General features: G+C 39.1%; 1 protein-coding gene across 2 annotated transcripts in view; it reads right to left on the minus strand.

The window, feature by feature from the left end:
* Positions 1–607: 607 nt before the first annotated feature.
* Positions 608–19,976, minus strand: part of NCEH1 (neutral cholesterol ester hydrolase 1) — a 63,981-nt gene continuing 44,612 nt past the window's right edge. For both annotated transcript variants that reach the window (XM_086318813.1, XM_086318822.1), the window contains 2 exons: positions 6,499–6,670; positions 608–4,560 (listed from right to left, as the gene is read on the minus strand). In XM_086318813.1, coding sequence (XP_086174939.1) covers positions 3,943–4,560; positions 6,499–6,670 — 790 coding nt within the window. In that variant the 3' untranslated portion in view covers positions 608–3,942. The remainder of the gene's footprint in view (positions 4,561–6,498; positions 6,671–19,976) is intronic.

Consider the following 19,976-nt stretch of genomic DNA (forward strand, 5'->3'; position numbering starts at 1 on the left):
GTGGATCCCACCAGCAAAATATAGCCACCCACCAGAGGTTTTGTTGGAGAGGATGAAAATAACTCTAATTGAATAGGAAAATCTAATTTATCCACATGTATGTGACCATTTAGAACCAAATCAAACAATTTATTTTGAAAAAAATTTTTTTGTTAATTCCTATGATTTTGAAGTAAACTGAGCATAACAAACTCAATCATGAAATTATTAGCTTTACTTGTAATGTCAGGGTTAGTGTGAAAACTTGCCTTCAGTGGTATCAATACTTCTTTGGTTGAACTTGTTCAAATACAAATTCATATGCACTGTGATACACCTCTAATGTGTATTGAAAGTCCTCAGATTGTTACAGGGTCTGCCTAGTGCCTAGTTTTTATGACTATTCTAGCCAGTTCAAGGCAGGTTTCCAGTATGAGCAGCACATACTATATCCAGACATGAAATGAATGCCATAAAGGAGGCCACTGAGCCCTTCTCAGTAATTGAAAGGGAGCTGGAGGACTCCAGGGGGTGAAGATTTGCGCAGCATTGTGGCTAGGGACCTGGGGTATGGAGAGAAAGGGAGATGGGAACCAGAAAATGAATGAGGGGAAGTGAAATAGGCACATTTCCAGACAGAGATAGTTTATTTACAAACATGAATCAAAACAGATTTATACTTTCCTAACTCCACAGTGGATTTTCGTCTTACAAAAGTAGATTGGCTACCAAAATCCTTCATAAAATCTGCCTTCCCCTTTGCAGTGAGAAATAAGCAAAAAGTCAAAGGTTAAAAGATCATGCACAAAATATTATATTCCCAAATATAATTATACAAGTCTTTAACTTCTTCACAAATTAATGATAAAAGATTAACTAACTTATACTTCACTATATTTTGTAGCACAGATTTTTTTCATCATATATTTATGTTCACATTTCACAAACATTATAAAAAGACTGTCCACTTCTTTTCTTAAAATGGGAAAACAAAGCCATAACACTTAAAAAACTCAATTTGCAGAGCATAAACTTTTTTTATAAGAACAGAACTTAAAATAAACTCATTTCAAACCAAAATATCTTCAACATAAACTCTGTATGTTTCCCAAAGGAATTCTTAGCACTCAGATTTTGGTTGGTTTAGCCTGTCTTGTGGGCTTCCCTGGTGACTCAGTGGTAAAGAATCTATCTGTCACTGCAGGAGATGTGGGTTCAATCCCTGGGTCAGGAAGATCCCCTGGAGGAAATGGTTACCCACTCCAGTATTGTTGCCTGGGAAATCCCATGGACAGAGGAGCCTGGCTGGCTATAGTCCACGGGGTCACAAAAAGAGTTGGACATGACTTAGCGATTAAACAGCAATAAGCCTCTCTTGCATCTAGTGGTTCTTGTGTATCATGATTCCCAATTATTATCCCAAGGAAAACTTCAAGCAAGGTGGGATACAGTGTAAGTCATTATCACATACATAAAGGCTTTATTTTTGACCTTGTCACATGGCTTGCAGGATCTTAGTTTCCTGACCAGAGATCAAACCCAGGCCAAAGCAGTGAAAGGGCCAAATTGTAACCATTGGACCACCATGGAATTCCCAATATAAGCTTTAATGAAACTTGAGATGCTTCAAGTTTCATTCATTCAAGTCTCAAGAAAAAGACCCCCTTTTTCTTTCACTCCCTCTTTTCATCTGAGAGAGCCCTTTGGAGACCTAGAAGGGCTGGATTTATTGTCTGTAGTTACTACAAAATTTGGCTCACAACTTTGGGGGGAAATGCCTTTTTTAAGGAATTTTGTGCATGTATTATATTTTCTTTGTTTCCCTAGAGATGGATAACCTCAAAATAAGATCCAAATATTGGTTCCTTCAAATGATGTAAAAAAGAATAGTATTATATGAGGAGGTTAGCTATCATAGAATAAGAACTAAAGTTCAAGTTTTTTAGGAAAAAAAAACTGATCTTGCATATGTCTGTGTATATGAAATAATGACCTACAAAACAAAACACTGTTGAAGAAGAAGCCAATACAATTTGCCAGTCTGACAAAATGGTTGGAATGTATAATTGGAAGATACCTCATAAAGTTGTTCAATTCTCTGATTTTAGAGGACAGCCAAAAAAGGCCCAGAGATGGTAAATGACTTGCCTGAGTCCATTAGCAGGTTAATCTGTATGATTATTCTTATACACACAGGCACACACACATATACTCACTGTTGCATTTACTTCCGTACATAAAATGCTTGTAACTTAAATAATAAATGAATAATAAATATGCAGATTCTCATTTGTTATTTCATCCTCATAAGTAGGAAATACCTATCTTCCAAATGAGTAAAAAGGCTCTACTTTCTTTCCACTGGTGAATTTACTGTATCAAGGCTTGGCTGTATGTCTGCTTTCTGCAGTGCCTGAAAGAAGCACAGATTGGAGCAGTAGGAAGAGTGGCAGGAAGGAGCAAAAACATAGTCAAGTCGAATCAGAATTGGAGCTTCTTTCGGTGCCAAGGATGTCCCACTGGCAGTGAAGGCTTCACATGAAATGAAACTTGGTCTACTGCAACTTCAGACCTAGCTGGAAGGTGATAATGAAGGGTATCACCACAAGAGTATGAAGTAGCTCCTCCAACCACAGAGAGCAGAAATGACCAGTGCGTATCTCATCTAAGTTACTGAACTATGAACTTAGATGACTTTACTAGGTGTAATCATAGTGTCTAATTATTTTAATTTGTTATGCATATAAACATCAAAATATTTAGGCTTTATATTCAATATATAATAATATTAATAGCTATTTTACCTCTTTCCATAAAATTATTTGTGGATATAATTCTAAAGTCACTTTTTTAAACCTTAAGGTAGTTTTTTTTTTTTAAAAAAAACATCATTATCTTTAATATTCTTTACTGACTTTATCCCGAAAAATCTTGTCTAGCTATATATATATTAACATTAAATAACTTAAAAAAATAAATGATACATTATATATACCAAAATAGCCCCATTTTAAAGCTACACAAGTGAAAAGGTTGAGTTTTCAAGAATAAACTAGACCCTCTAAAGGCATTTTTCATATTTTTAATATTAAATGTATCTTCTTCTCTGACTATGCCAACTATATACACACTATTCTTAGTAACTTATGTCAGATGTAGCCATTATGAAAACATTGGGTTGGTTCACTTGTCTATTTTTACTTGTTTTGTAAAGGAACATTTATTCTAAATCTAAATAAATTTGCTCCCAGATCTCCCCCAGGGAGATGGCATAACCAAAAAACAACGGTGTGCAGATATCCAGTGCATGCAACCTCATATTTTCTAATAATAGTGGTAGAAAGTAACTTTCAAGTATTATCATAATCCAACTGGACTTATAGATAGCTATCATATAAATTAAAACAGTAAAGGAAGAAAGTCATTTGAGAAACTTGTCCTTGCTAGAACAGCTTTGCCAAAATTCCCATAGGAAACAAAGCCACCCATCCATAAAGAACAGAGGGCATTTGGTACCCAGCACTGACCTTGAAGTACACATATTTAACACTGCTCTGAAATCAAAGTAAACTCTAGCAAGTTGAAGAAGAGCCCACATTTTCTTTACTCATTAAAGGTCATCCGCAGTGGGTAGAATTTCTTCTAAAAAGAACTTGACAGAGGCAAGTCCCAAGCCGAATTCCAGCTCCTAACCCTGCTGTCTGTAGCTGTGGGCATTAGTAGCAATTTGGTTAAAACATGAACAGAGAGACTGGCCCACTTACAGAACAAGATTCAGATGTTTCTGCACTCATGTTACTCAAAAGCATTTCCTAAAATTAAATTAAAATGAAGTCTGCAGAGAATAGAGATTCCATAATTCATAAGTAATGAGAGGAAATTAGTCGACTAAAGAGTCAATGTCTTTCCAAAGCAGGTGTAGGTCGTCAGCAGGGGCTCAAGCTTTTCAGAAATCTCACTCCTTCACAGGTTTTGATCCAGCCACTTGATGTAACTATTCCTAGTCCGAATTCCCACTGAGAAGTTGGTTGGCCAGCTGGTGAAAATCATGCACCCGTGGAAGCCATCCTCAAAGTGATCCAAGGTCACCTCCACACCCGCACTCTCCAAACGCTTTGCATACATGATTCCGTCATCTCTTAGGACATCGTGCTCACAGGTCAGAATATAGGTCTTTGGGAGGTGCTGAAGGACCTCCTGGTCTGCGATGAGTGGGGCAGAGCGGGCATCCAGCAGCTGAGGGATCTCCTGGACAATCCTGGAGTTGCCAGTGGTCTGCATGACAGGCTTATAGTTCTTTGTGATGGAAGTGGGCAAAAGGGATGTCCAGTTTAGACGGGCCCTGAGGGCAGAAGCCTCATCCACATCCAGTGACGTGTGATTGTTGACTATCATTGCCTGGACAAAGTCATAGTTGCCGTTGAAGTAGTCCACCCAGTACTTCACCATGACATACCGGGGCAGAATAGGGGTGTTCATATTTTGCTGATAAGAGGGTGTATTAAAATCTAAAGCTTGAAGAACTGGATAAATTAAAGCTTGCACTTTGAGCTTGTTTTTTAGGTTGGTATCTTGATTAAACTGGAGAAGAAAAAGCAAACACATTATTTCATTTCACTTTGAATGGCCACCACCATCACCACCACTCTTCAAGCTGTTGGATATTTACTAAGAAAGGTGTGATGTTTGCAACTCATACTTTTGAGTGAACATTTCAAAAGTACGTGATCTCTTAGGTCTTTAAACACCCATCAACACTCTTTGTCTATCCTTTGGCATAATATTCATCATGCTGGGTGTTATGGATGGATAGTTTTGTATTCCCAAGAAAGACCCAAAAGGCAGTGCCTTACTGGGGAGAAAAAACTAGTCTGACTCTTCCAGAGAACATGGGTATGAAAAGCTAAATGAACAGATGATGGGACTCCAAAGTCTTTTAATAGGACCTCAGGGTCTCTCCTCTGATGAGCCTAGAGTCTTCACGGCTGGTGAGAAGGAGGGAGTTTCAATCATGCTGGCAGTGCACCTTCCATTGTACTTCACGAGTGTGTGTCTGAGAGTGCAACTGAGATGGGAACGTGACTGAACCCCTACCACTGCAGAACTCCATTCCCCCAGGTCTCCCTGAAATGCAAATATATTGCCTCATTTTGTAATTCTAGTGTCTAAAATGATATATTTTTTACATAACATCTAAAAGGCAGCTAACTAGGTCACTGTGTTTCACAGGCTACTAAACAATCTTCAAGATAACTTCAGCCAAACAATTTTGTTTCTCAACAGACTTTAGAACCCTATCTTGAGGAAAGATGTAGTTGCTCTATAAAAGCAGTTCTTAATACATGCCAAGAACTGTACATACATCATCTCACTAAGTCCTGGCAACAGCCTTTCATTCAGATGGCACTATCTTCATTTTCCTGAGACTTGCCCAAAGCCGCACACCTCCCCTAGGGGGGCCTGGATTCCACCCAGTTCTGTCTGGTTTTAAAGCCCGTGATTCTCTCTGCAGTGCACCAGGACATGTGGATAGCAAACCTACCAGTGCCAAGCAGAGAACTGAGTTCTTTAATTACAGTGAAAGAGAAGAAATCAGGACATCCCACAAATGAAAAGGCAGATGCTATTTGAGAATGCCAAAAGAAATTTGGAGGTAAGAAGACAAAAATGCTATTCTTAAATTATTTAACCCATTAGAGGGAAAAAAAATGTACTTATCTTTGAATTTACACAGCTGCCCAAAATTTGGGATGCCATTAGAGCTAGACAGAATTTAACCAAGTAAAACTCAGTGAGTGAGTGAAGTCACTCAGTTGTGTCTGACTCTTTGTGACCCCATGGACTGTAGCCTACCAGGCTCCTCCGTCCATGGGATTTTCCAGGCAAGAATACTGGAGTGGGGTGCCATTTCCTTCTCCAGGAGATCTTCCTGACCCAAGGATTGAACCCAGGTCTCCCGCATTGTAGGTCTAGTAGATGCTTTACTGTCTGAGCCACCAGGGAAGTCCCTGAAGTAAAACTCAGATTAACATATATTTTAACATTCAAAGTGCCTGAAGCACTTAACTTAAAAGTTAACATTTAACTTTTTCTTTTATATTAACAAACACTTTTAAATTTTTTAATTTGGCTCAAAGTTTAAGGAAACAATCTTAGCAATGGAAACATAAGCAAAAATACTCTGTTTTTCAAGTCCAACATGGAAAAGGAGCAGAGAAAACTTAATTTCCAGGCATATCCCTGAGGGGCAAGGGTAGGATGCTAAAATGCTAGCTCTCTTCTCTCATTAATTGTAACCAGGGCCTTTCCAAAGACTCAGAGATGACACTTCTTTCAATGATCCATTTTCCTACTTCAGAAAGATCTCTGAGAAGTTTCCAAGTGCAGTCATCTCAATACCTTGGCCCCTGAGTAACCAGCCTACCCGGCTAGACCTTTGCCATACCTAGTGGACACGTGCTGTCTGCTGAACATTAACATGCACCCTCCTTTCACCAGCACCTCAGGCATCTCTGTTACCTGTTGGCCCAGGGCAGCTGCCAAATTCCCACCAGCACTGTCACCAGAAATGCCGACTCTGCCTGGGTCAACTGAATACTTGTGTAAGACTTCTGGCTGCAGGAAGTACTTCGTGGCACGTACAACATCGTGAATTTGCTCAGGAAAATAAACCTTTGGAACTAGCCTGTATCTGTGAAGAAAACACAAAGTCTTTACAGGCCTTTTAAAGGTTAAAGGGAAACTGGTTCTTTTGAAGCCATGAACAAACAAGTAAGGAATTATAATAAATATAAAAATAAACCATTTTCATATAATTCAAACACTTAGTTTAAAAAATGTAATGATTTTGTCATATATATATATAGCTGAGTTCCTTCGCTGTTCACCTGAAACCATCACAACATTGTTAATCAGCTAAACCCCAATACAAAATAAACAGTTTACCAAAAATACAATGATTTTGTAATAGTAATTTTTTCTATCAGTCACCAAACCAAACAAGCAAAACAAAAATCTACAGCTGTCACCAAGGAAGATAACAAAACTTTGAAGTAAAACGCAGATGTTGATTATTAAAATACCAAGAGAACCATAGCAGATTCTGGAATACTATTTCTGGAAATCAGTGTTCCATTCACAACACTTCTGGGTTAGAAGGTGACTCGGCAGCACTAACCACTTCATTGGTCTCATGTTTATCGAGCTCACATGGTATTTTTCATGACTTATGTGATAAATAAAGTCGTACTCCAATAAAGAGGTCAGGCCTTCCTGACATTAAGCCCAAGCAATGTGTTTGCTCCTTGGAAGGTTGAAACTAAAATGTCAGCTGTCATCCAGTAAAAGGGAAACCAAGTTTCCAGAAGGCCCATGGCAGGCCCTCTGGGACACTTCTGAGGCTTCTTCTACCACCTTACTTTTCAAGATTAGAGTCTCTTTGGGATTCTACTCTGTACACTTAGTTAAGACTGATATTCCCTAAGAGCCCCAAGAACCTTGGTTTTGTCAAATGCCCCTCTTGTAATGTCATCTTATGAATCCATTAGTAGTCTCAGCTTGGAGCATCCCAAGGTCTCCACCCTCCTTTCCTTGTTTATTATTTCTCACTCATCCTTTAAGTTTTACTTGAGAGTTTGCTTCCTCCAAGAAGCCTTCCTTGAGTATAACTCCACTTGCTTCTGGGGCTGAGCTGGCAACCATTCCTTGATAATTCTATGTGCTGGGGTATATTGCTGTTTATATTGCCTCATATTAGAATGACTTCTTTCTGTATTTCCTCTTAAGAGTGTGTTCTCTGATATCAGGGACTGTGTGTTTCCAGTGTATATTTATCAATGTGCTGAGCACACAATCATCCATCTAGCAAACCATTTTTGAGTATTAATATATCTTCATTTTGCAAATGAAACTGAGGCATAGAAAGCTATTTAACTTGTAAAATAAATCAAACACCAATCAAAATAAGGTAGGATAGAAACCAATTAATTAAAATCTAATAATAGTTAATACTCAAGTCCTTTGATTTCAAATTTATAATTAGCATATTTATTCTCAGAAATTAGTTTTTTCTATACTACTCTACATAGGCCATTCATTTCTCCCATCTAAATTACAGATATATAGTTAATTAAATATCTTGACATTCTGGGAATTCCCTGGTAGTCTGCTGGTTAGGATGTCATGCTTCCATTTCAGGGAGCAAAGGTTCAATCCTTGGTCAGGGAACTAAAATCCCAAAAGCTACACAGTGCAGCCACCAAAAAATCTTGACATTCTGTGCAGACACAGATCAACAACACAGACACAATCAGATAAACAAATATTTGTGAAAGACTTGATAAATAGTGAATGTATGTCTTGGTCTTTCAGGAATTATGACATTTTAAAACATAAAATGCAATAAGAAATCCCCTTAGTGGTTGCCCTGTAACAGATAAAATAAGTTTTCTAATTTCTTTTCTACTTTTCCATCTGTGATGATCAAGTAATCATCTGAAATTATTTTTCTCCAGGTGATTTTCACAGTGCCTTAGTGAAGGTCCCACATCTTTGGTTCATTTATTAATAACGGGTGATAGAAGTAGGAGTACACCACTTTGTCCAATAGGTGGAGTCATCTCATATGAGTCTATTTACCATCAGTTCTGGGATGAGGTTTCAATTTTTTAATTTCATTATTACCAAATGGAATTCTTAATTCTTTCAATGAAATAAGAATAAATGCACTTTATGACTCAAGGTGTGAAAATAAAGGCTGTTTTGTTTCAGAAAGATGCCAGACAGCATGAGAGGCTGTCTTCCTGGTGGCCCAGGGGGTGAGAACATATTTTGTTATGTTCTGAACATACATGTGAATCAAATGTTCAGATGTTGTTTCACAAAAGATCTTAGTGACTTTTGAACCAAGAGGAACTTATAATCTAAAAAACATTCTATTGCCTCAAATCTTATGAGTTGATTAATGGCTCTAAGTTGCTTCAATCGCGTCCAACTCTTTGTGACTTCACAGACTGTACCCTGCTAGGCTCCTCTGTACATAGGATTCTCTAGGCAAAACTTGAGGGGGTTGCCATTTCCTCCTCCAGAGTTGATTAATAACTGGCTCAAGCAACAGAGTAAACAACCTAGTCCTCTTGGTTTCCTTGGTCAGTCTCCTAAACTGCTCCTCCCCTTATCTTTGTTCATTCTGGAAACATTCTCTAGTTTTAGACACCAAGAAAGGATACTATTTTCACAGACTGAAGAATGCAGTGAAACTAGATATTTCTGAGGTCACCTAGTGTAAGATGAGCCTTCAAAGTAGCTCAGAATTGACCTGAGAAGCATCACAATAGTTCTGTAATAGCATTACAGACACAGAAAACTGAGAGTCAGGAGGAAATTTATGAGTGGTATACTCAAAGAAAGCATGCATAGATACATGTATCTGCTGCTTTTGCTCAAGGCTGTGTCCCTGCAAAGTACTCAAAGAGGATTCCGCCTTTTCCCTCCCCAGTTGTATTGAGTTAAAGCACCTGATGAATTTGTGGCAAATACAGTCTCAATTTGCCTAACTCAGTGAAGGATAGATGACTCTGCAGTGTTTAGCTTCTGTCTACCTATTACACCACGTGCCTCCTACCAGAAGAACAAAATTTGGTGTAAACTTGAGAATGAGGTTTACTCAGTTTAATGAATATGTACACTCTATAAAAATTAACTTTTTCCTGCTCACCAGGTGCTCTACAGAGGTTTCACTCAAATCTCAGAGCGAATCTGTGGGTTTAAGGGTGTGAACATGCAGCTCAAAGGGGATGCATAACCAGCCTACAACAGCTAGTAAGTGGCAAAGCTACAATCCAAATTTATACCCCACATGCCTCATCCTTTTAAAATACTCTCATTCTTCAAAACCCGCAGACTTCAAATGTACCTGTGTGTTCTTATTACCTCGTCAAAGCAGTAAATTCTCAAAACTGTAGATTTCTCACATCCCAGAACTTCTCTCATGATTTCAATGTTTTTGTGATATTCTCAAAACAAATCACCTGAGACAGCGTCTGGCCCATGGTACATCTTTAATTATCCATACACGATAAATCTTTAAATAAATTTAATAATTTAATAATGATATTTTTATTCATCCCAAACAAAATTTTAATTTTTATACCTTTTATGTGTAAAATCTGTCATTATAGCAGCAGTGTTATAGTAGGGGAAATATTAAGCCATATACCTTTAAAGACATTAAAAAAAGAAATTGTTCCTTAATCACCTACTCTTCAGGCACGTCTCCAAGGGCTGTCTGTAGGCCCTGCATAGCTCAGAGTTTCTCAGCTCTGTATGCACTTTAGGATAATCTTGGGAGATTTATAAAAAACAAAACATTGAGGTTTGAGCTCCTCTACAAAACATTCCATTTGATCTGAGGTGGGGCCCAACATATCTGTATTTGAAGAAAAAGTCCTCCAAGTGATGCCAGGGTTCTGAAATACCACTGAATCCAGCCGTACCATCAGTATCCTCTGAACACATCTTTCTGTTCCTGTTCCCAAAGCATTGATCCCTCTCTCCATCCCATGTGCCCTTCACCCAGCAATTCCATATCAAATGTTCCCATTCTTTAAATCTCATCTCAAATGCAGCTTCCTCCATGAAAACTTCTAAGAGCCCGGCCAAATGCAGCTCTCCTTTTTTGGAGCCCTCAAAGTCTCTCTTACAGTAAGTCATAACAGACATGCCAGCTTCTAGGAATAGACAGAAAGTCATAATTATGTACTAAAGTGGTCCAGGTATAAGCAGTGCCATTTCCACAATCTATTAATTCATTACCTACTTTATCAGTGAGCAGAGAGATGGAGCAATGCTCAGAAAGACTGACAAACTCCTTAAGTCAAAGGTAGATACATGAGTCCAGAGTTGAGGAGGGATGACTCTGGAAGTGGAATCCCTGAGTGACACTAGTGTTCTGAGAGTGTTATAAAGTGCATTATTCCTCAAAATAACCTGGCCTGGAAACACCAGGACAGCCTTCTGCAGTGGGCAAGGACACTGAGTTCTATTCATGCAGTGCCAGGCGGGTGAAAGGTACACATGATATTCTGGAACGAAATTCTACTCCTGTTTGATTCAAGAGGAAGACAAAATCACATTGCTTTTTTGCCCTCTGCCCCCACCTTTTTTCCCCCCTTTTTACTGTCTCCCAAGAAGAGCTCAAGAGATTCATCTTGAGAACTTGAAAAATGTTAATATTTTGCTCAGTTTTAAAGAACCTGTATGTTTAGCAGGGGTTATCTGAAACAAATCAACGATTACACTCTTACTGTGCTGTTTGAGGGAGACAACTCCAGAGGAAGAATCTGTTTATTCTTCTAATAAGTAAAGCTTCCTTTCCTTTAGAAGAATATATAATAAAATTTAAAATAAAATTATGAAACACTGTGAATAGATAATTGTTTCTCTTTTCATTTGTGCAATAATGTTTGTGCATAAAGGTTGAGGAAGCATTTTCCTTTCTGTTTCTTCTCTCAAAATTGCCTCCAGAGATAGCTTTGACTATCAGTCATTCAGCAAGGGAGAGCTGAGCTTAACAAAAACTTGGTTGATTGGACAATAAGTACATTCAAAAGAACTGACAGATGTCAGGATGTATCACCAAAATCCTAGGAGTGACTGATCCTAGAATTATGATCCATTCAAACAATGTGATTCCCTAATGCTGTTTACAAGTTAAGGCTTCTCTATGGACACAGCTGGGAGATTCCCAGCCTCCCTTCCCCCATTCAGATACAAACCTTGCCTTTAACCTCAAGGGGCGCTGAAGAGCCAAGCAGTCCCTCAGGGGGCCACTGGAGCCCAAGTAGGCTTGGTGCAAAGTCCCTCTGACCTACTTTCTCTGTGATTTCAGAAGTTAAACTGAGCTTTGGGCTCAGGTGTGGGTGGAACTAAGCTTCCCGACCTTACTGCTTGTTTACAGCACAGGCTTTCTGTACAGCTTCACCCTCCTCCCTACAAATTCTAAAAGGCCTAAACCACAAGAGAGAAACCAGTGGATTTTTTTTTTTTTTTTTAAGTCAAAAACAGAGTCAAGAAGACTTTACCTTAATATGTCTAAAAAGGAGACATTCATTAGTTAATGATTGTTAAGGATCTAAAACAACCTACTTTTTAAAAAGAAGCCACAATATCTTTCTGTAGCATTAAACTGTTTGTAACACTGGCCTTTAGGTTTGCTAATACAGTGGCCTGGACTGAGTAAAAACAAAGTTTGGGACAAATCTTCCCTTTCTTAGAGGGAACCCTCAAGAATTCAGTCTGCCCACCTCCCGGGGCTGCCTGAGTCAGGGTGATACGTGAGGATTTCTCCACTCAGGACAGGGAGGAAGAGCAGGAAAAGGAGCAGAGGGCAAGTCACAGTGAGGTGACTGTCACATCGTGTCTTTCACAGTATCTTGTTTGAACAACTATCAACATGTATGTCTCATTGTGCCTCCGAGAAGCTTTGTGATTTTGTCAGCTTGCACTCATCTAATCTTATGGATGAGGAAAACAGAGTCATAAAAGTCCCATTGCTTATAACTCTGTTAGCAGCAGACCAAGATACACATTCCAGCTTCCTTTCTGTCTACTGAGCAACATTCCTCTTTACAGCTCTGTCAAGTTTTAAGTTCTCTGTGCATAGTGCTACCTGATATCTGGTGGATGGGAAAAGGTCTGCATCAACACAAAATAGAAAGTGTGAGTGTAGCAAAGACTTAAGCAAAACACAACTTGAAACCATTTTTCACAACCAAAAAAGCTAGAATTTAATAATATCCAGCATAATAATACTTTGTTATTATCTTACATTTTATCTTTTTGTAGTTGAAGTACAATGACCACACAATATTATATTGTATGTACAACATACTGATTTGACATTTATATATATTATGACATGATGACTACAATAAGTCTAGTTACCATTTGTCACCATACATAGTTAATACAATATTGCTGACTATATTCCCCATGCTGTACATTAGCATCTTATCTTTCAAAAAAATTAAATATTCCTTCTCCCTGATGTTTTATGGTTTTAGTATTGTGTTTCATTATATAAACTGTAGTTAAACTACACTGAAGTTTATGAAAATAAGCTTATAAACATAAACTTCCCTCCCAGATTATGTAAATGAGGATACATCCATGTATTTTTGATATTATAAGGTGAACTCTTTCATTTACTTCACAAATACTTAATGTGCTGCTGCTGCTAAGTCGCGTCAGTCGTGTCCGACTCGGTGTGACCCCATGGACGGCAGCCCACCAGGCTCCGCTGTCCCTGGGATTCTCCAGGCAAGAATACTGGAGACTTATTGTGCAATTATGTGTAAAAATAGCATAGTGTTATTGAAGCTACTGAATAGAAGTCATGGCCTATTTTTATGCCTTGAGATCTTTATCTACCTTGTTAGATAAAGATGAAGTTGTTAGATCTGTCCCCAGAATCTTGAGCCAATACCAATGATGTTAACTCAGGAGTTCCAGCTCATGGTTGTGCTTCATATGAAGTGATTTCATCCTCAACCCTTGCCTATCAGCTTCCTCAGATTATATATAACCTTCCAGAAGGCCATCCCCACACTGAAACAAAGCCATGACATCACTACCCACTCCTGTTAGCCTCAAGGATAAGGAGCAGTTGTGTCCAGACAGCCTCCCTGCTAGGAGAAGGAATTCCAAGAGAATCAAGAGTCCACCATATTTCTGAAGGCTCCCAGGTACACACCCATATTTCTTATTTTCCTTAGTTATTTCCAGAAGCATGAGTCCCTCCATTAGTCACCTCTCATGTTTCATTTCCTTAATGTTCTCATCCTCCTCCTTTCCTCCCAATCCCTCTCATTTCCCCACTTTGTACTTCCATGACCAACTCACTCTTTTAACTAGGTTCTGCTCATCCTTAGGAGTGCAATTCAAACCTTCGAACTAGGTAACATAGATGCCTCCATTACTACTTCCCTTTCTATTTCAAATCACTTATCACATTATTAACATTATTTGTTCAAGATTTGCTTTCCTGTCTAGACTGTATACGCTATGAGGGCAGAGTTTATGTTTGTCTCACTGTTATGCATCAGAATTTAACAAAACAGCTGGCACACTACAGGAAGTCAATAGATATTTATGGAATAGAAGAAGGAAGAAAGAGGAGACCTCTGAACATACTTTCCAAGAGAAACATCACAGTCATATGGTGTTGGCCATACCTCAACTAGAACATAAAGGTTATGTGGCTCTTCAGGGGTGGCTGGCCTGGATGGATCCTAATCACCTTAGCTCAATATTGCTGCAAAGAAAAGTTCTGTGAGTTCCAAACATGTTGATGAATAAAGTTGGACCTTTCTGTACATGGGCTAGGGCACTGAGTCTCCAGACTTGCCTAGTGCCTTTGAGCATCCAAGGCCCTTTCATCTCAGATGTCCAAACTGATTCTTGTAACAACTCTCTGAAGTCATTAACCCAACTCAAAGTGTATTTATTCATTCAGTTCAGTTCAGTTCAGTTGCTCAGTCAGTTTGACTTTTTGTGACACCATGAACTGCAGCAGGACAGGCCTCCCTGTCCATCACCAACTCCTGGAGTTTACTCAAACTCATGCCCCTTGAGTCGGTGATGCCATCCAACCATCTCATCCTCTGTCGTCCCTTTCTCCTCCCTCCTTCAATCTTTACCAGCATCAGAATCTTTTCAAACGAGACAGCTATTCACATCAGGTGGCCAAAGTATCGGTGTTTCAGCTTCAACATCAGTCCTTCGAATGAATATTCAAGACTAATTTCCTTTAGAATGGACTGGTTGGATCTGACCTTTTCCAGTCCTATGGCCACTGCTGAGTTTTCCAAATTTGCTGGCATATTGAGTGCAGCACTTTCACAGCATCATCTTTTAGGATTTGAAATAGATCAACTGGAATTCCATCACCTCCACTAGCTTTGTTTGTAGTGATGCTTCCTAAGGCCCACTTGACTTAGCATTCCAGGATGTCTAGCTCTAGGTGAGTGATCATACCATTGTGATTATCTGGGTCATGAAGATCTTTATTGTAGAGTTCTTCTGTGTATTCTTGCCACCTCTTCTTAATATCTTCTGCTTCTGTTAGGTTCATACAATTTTTGTCCTTTATTGTGCTCATCTCTGCATGAAACATTCCCTTGGTAACTCTAATTTTCTTGAAGAGATCTCTAGTCTTTTGAATAAGTGTCTCAGGTATTTCACTGGCTCATAGGTGTATTGTTCTTCTGCTGTGACCTGCAGGGTTTCTGTAAAAGAAAAGAAACCCTGCAGAAACCCTGTTTCTGTCAGACCCAACTGAACAAGTCAGACCCATTCTATTGTTCTATATTTAACTTCTTTTAAAAAAATCTTAAAAACATCCTATCTATCTGTCTTTGTTTTATGATATGCCTAGGCTTAAAAGAACACTTGGAAGATAAGGCTCATGTGGAGAATCCTCATGGTGCCAAGTAAAAACAAGACCACCTTCTGTCCTTTCCTCAGGCCTTTGAGGAGCTGGAGCTACACAGGAAACCACTGAAGAGGCCCTGAGGCCAGTTCACTAGCACTGAGCTTCAGGGCCTTGATCTATAATGGGGTTTCATCTGCTTAAATAGCTGCAGTCTTCCTCTGACCAGCTGCCCAGGCCATATGATATAAAGGTTTACTTGATGCTTCCTGCAATATAAAAGTGCACCAGGGGCCCCTTGAGTGATCTGGGAGGCCCTGATGAGTATCCAGGATGGCCTGGAAGTTGTCCAGGGCTGTCTAGTGTCAAATTTGCTGAGGAGGCTGCCACTAAGACTCTTGTTCACAGGGTCAGAGCTGCTTCAGTGACTTTGGAGACTAGCCCTTCCAAGGGACTGGAGAGGCAAGGATTCCCTTAGGTTCCTGATCTAGAGTAGGGGCAAAGAAGAGATAAGCTGTGAATGGGATCTCAGCTGGCAGAGAGAGGCAGAGGGAAGGTAAGGTAAGGTCAGGGCATGGAAAGTGGCAAATGTTGCCATAAACCCATCACTCGTCATCATTAGCTTCCTTCAATGTTATATTTGTTTTTTCAATTATTTTCCATTATAGGTTATATCTTATATCTTATAAAGATATTGACTATAGTTCCCTGTGCTATAAGGTAAACCTCTGTTGCTTGTTGCATATCTACTTCTTAAAAATAAGAAATGTAGCATTCTATTGATACCAAGTCAAACAAGTAGAATCAAAATGTCATAAATTTTTTAGTTAGGCAAAAATTCATAAGTTTTCTAAAATATATGTATTATACATACTATTTATGTATATGTACGTGTTTGTGTGCTTAGTTGTTCAGTTGGGTCTGACTGATTTGCAGAAACCCTGCAGGTCATAGCAGAAGAACAATACACCTGTGAGCCAGTGAAAGACCTGAGATACTTATTCAAAAGACAAGTGCCATCAATAGATAAGTAAAATGATGTAGAAGGTTGACTCCTATGTAAAGTCTTAATGGGACTTGGGGCCTCTCTTGTTTCCTTGGCTAATGTGGTTCTTGACAATTGTCTGGCCCTTGGTTGCCTTCCGGCAGAACAAGGCAGAGTTTGTACAATAACTAATACTTCCTGCTGCACTTGGATCAATGTGACAGGACAGTCACACACACACTAACTAAAAGTTAGTCACTCAGTCGTGTCTGATTCTTTGATACCCGAAAGAGCCCACCAAGCTCCTCTGTTCATGGAATTCTCTAGGCAAGAATACTGGAGTGGGAAGCCATTGCCTTCTCCAGGGGATCTTCTCGACCCAGGGATTGAACCCACATCTCTTGCATCTCCTGCGTTGCAGGGAGATTTTTTTTTTTTTTTTTTTTACCACTGAGCTACCAGGGAATCCCCATATATATGTATACAAAAGTTTTTCTACTACTCTTGATAAAGGATGAGAAAGAACACCAAAAAAAAAAAAAAAAAGAAGAGCTGGAAAAATTGGAAAACATAAACTATATGAAATGGGAGCACTGAATATAAAATATAAAAAGTGAAACAAACTAGATGAAAGTATAAAATCATCAAATAGTCCAGTTGTTTTTAAACATGACTGTTCATTAGAAACATATTTGGAGCTTTGGAGGAAAAAAAACAATACCTGGGCATTTGTATTTTTCAAAAAATTTCAAGGTAATTCTGATATGCATCTGGATTTTAAAAAGTGATTACAAGTTTTTCTATTAAATGGTAGTTTTGATGATATAGAATTCTATTATTTTTCTGTTTATCAATCATGATACAATGGTATTAAATGGGTAATAGTTACTTAATCACAATAAAAGAAGTTTATCAGTTTTCACAATCAATAGCCAGACAAAAAATAAAAGACAATTATAATTGTAAGCCATAGTGGGAATATGATTAACTTAACAATATAAAATAATTACATACAATTTGAGGGGTCAAGCAGAGTGATGTGGTAAGTGGAAATGCATACATGCACATGTTTTTATCTGCCCATCCAGCTATGTCTTTTGGTTGGTGCATTTAATCCATTTACATTTAAGGTAATTATCATATGTATGATCTTATTACCATTTTCTTAATAGTTTTGGGTTTATTTTCTGTAGGTCTTTTCCTTCTCTTGTGTTTCCTGCCTAGAGAAGTTCCTTTAACATTTGTCGTAAAGCTGGTTTGGTGGTGTTGAATTCTCTTAATTTTTGCTTGTCTGGAAAGCTTTTGATTTCTCCATCAAATCTGAGTGAGAGTCTTCTTGCTGGGCAGAGTATTCTTGGTTGTAGGTTCTTCCCCTTCATCACTTTAAATATATTGTGCCATTCCCTTCTGGCCTATAGAGTTTCTATTGAGAAATCAGCTGATAACCTGATGGGAGTTCCCTTATATGATATTTGTCATTTTTCCCTTGATACTTTTAGAATTTTACCTTTGTCTTTTAATTTTTGTGAGTTTGATTACTATGTGTACTGGGGTGTTTCTCCTTGGGTTTATCCTACCTGGGACTCTCTGTGCTTCCTGGACTTGGTTGACTATTTCACATGTTAGGGAAGTTTTCAGCTATTACCTCTTCAAATATTTTCTCAGATCCTTTCTCTCTCTCTTCTTCTTCTGGAACCCTTATAATGAAAATGTTGGTGTGTTTAATGTTGTCCCAGAGGTCTCATAGGCTGTCTTCATTTTTTTTCATTCTTTTTTCTATATTCTGTTCTGTAGCAGTGATTTCCACCATTCTGTCCTCCAAGTCACTTATCCATTCTCTGTCTTAGTTATTCTGCTATTGATTCCTTTTAGGCTATTTTTCATCTCTGTTTGTTTGTTCTTTAGTTCTCCTAGGTCTTTGATAAACATTTCTTGCATCTTCTCCATTCTGTTTCTGAGATCCTGAATCATCTTTACTATCATTATACTGAAGCTTATCTCCACTTCATTTGGTTGTTTTTCTGGGGTTTTATATTATTGTCCTTTCATCTGGGATATAACTCTGCTTTTTCAACCTTATTAACTTTCTGTAATGTAGTTTTCTTTCTAGCTGCTGTGGGATTGTAGTTCTCCTTGCTTCTTCTATCTGCCCTCTGGTGGATGAGGCTGAGATTTCTCTAAGCTTCTTGACGGGAGGGACAGGGTGGTAAAAGCTAGGTCTTGCTCTGGTGAGCAGGGCCTTGCTCAGTAAAGCTTTAGTCCAACTATATGCTGATGGGTGGGACTGCACTCCCTCCCTGGTAGTTGTGCCTGAGGCAACCCCGTCCTGGGGTCTACAGGCTCCGCTGCTACTGCTTAGTCGCATCAATTGTGTCTGACTCCGTGCGACCCCGTAGACGGAAGCCCACCAGGCTCCTCTGTCCCTGGGATTCTCCAGGCAAGAATACTGGAGTGGGTTGCCATTTCCTTCTCCAAAATACCACCTAGTCTCACTCATATGTAGAATCTAAGAAACAAAACAAGCAAAATGAAAGACTACAGGCTCTACGGTAGGGTTAATAGTGACCTCCAAGAGGGCTTATGCCAAGAGGGACCTTCCAGGACTACCGCTGCCAGTGCCCCATCCTTGTGGTAAGCCCCTGCTGATCCAACCTCCACAGGAGAAGGTGTTTTGGTTCAGTTTCCTGTGGGGTCATTGCTCCTTTCCTCTGGGTCTTGGTGCACACAAGATTTTTTTGTACCCTCCAAGACTGGAGTTTCTGTTTCCCCCAGTCCTGTGAAAGTCCCTTAATCAAATCCCACTGACCCTCAGAGTCAAATTCCCTGGAGACTCCCAGTTCCTTTGTCAGATCCCCAGGCTGGGAAGCCTGATATGGGGCTCAGAACCTTCACAACAATGTGAGAACGTTTTTGGTTTTACTATTCTCCAGTTTGTAGGTCACGCACCTGGCGGTTATGGGATTTGATCTTAATCTGATTGTACCCCTCCTACTATCTCACTGCTGCTTCTTGTCTTTGGATGTGGGGTATCTCTTTTTGGTGGGTTCAAGCACCCTCCTGTCTGTGGTTGTTTGACAGTTATTTGCAATTTTGGTATTCTCACATAAGGAGATGAGCACACGTCCTTCTACTCCACCATTTTGAACCAGAAGCCCTTTAATGTTAGTTTAATTCTGGCTCAAAGAAGCATAGGAACCTAGGGTGTGAGTCCACCTGATTTATTTAATTCTTCACTCCACCTATGTGACTTCACACAGATTACTTAACTTTATCGACCTCAAATTCCTCATCTATGAGGAAAATTATCAAAATACTTATTTTGGATGACTTTTATGAGAGCTAAGCAAAACTCTTTATTCATTCATTCCATAAATAGGTATTAAATGCTCTTCTGGTGTTTTGTGACTAATTTTCAATGTGTGTTTGTTTGTTGCGGGGGGGGGGTGGGGGGTGGGGCTGGGGTAGGAGAGGGGCTTGTCCCATACCTTCATCAAGCAATGCACCAAACATCAGTTGGGTGTCTTACAGTTCAACTCAATTCTGAGAGTATCTACCTGGAGATAGCATCAGATTCCACAGATTAAG

Source organism: Bos grunniens, chromosome 1, assembly GCF_055505025.1.
Source record: "Bos grunniens cultivar Pamir isolate PY7600 chromosome 1, Bosgru_T2T1.0, whole genome shotgun sequence".
NCBI classification, from domain to species: Eukaryota; Metazoa; Chordata; class Mammalia; order Artiodactyla; family Bovidae; genus Bos; species Bos grunniens.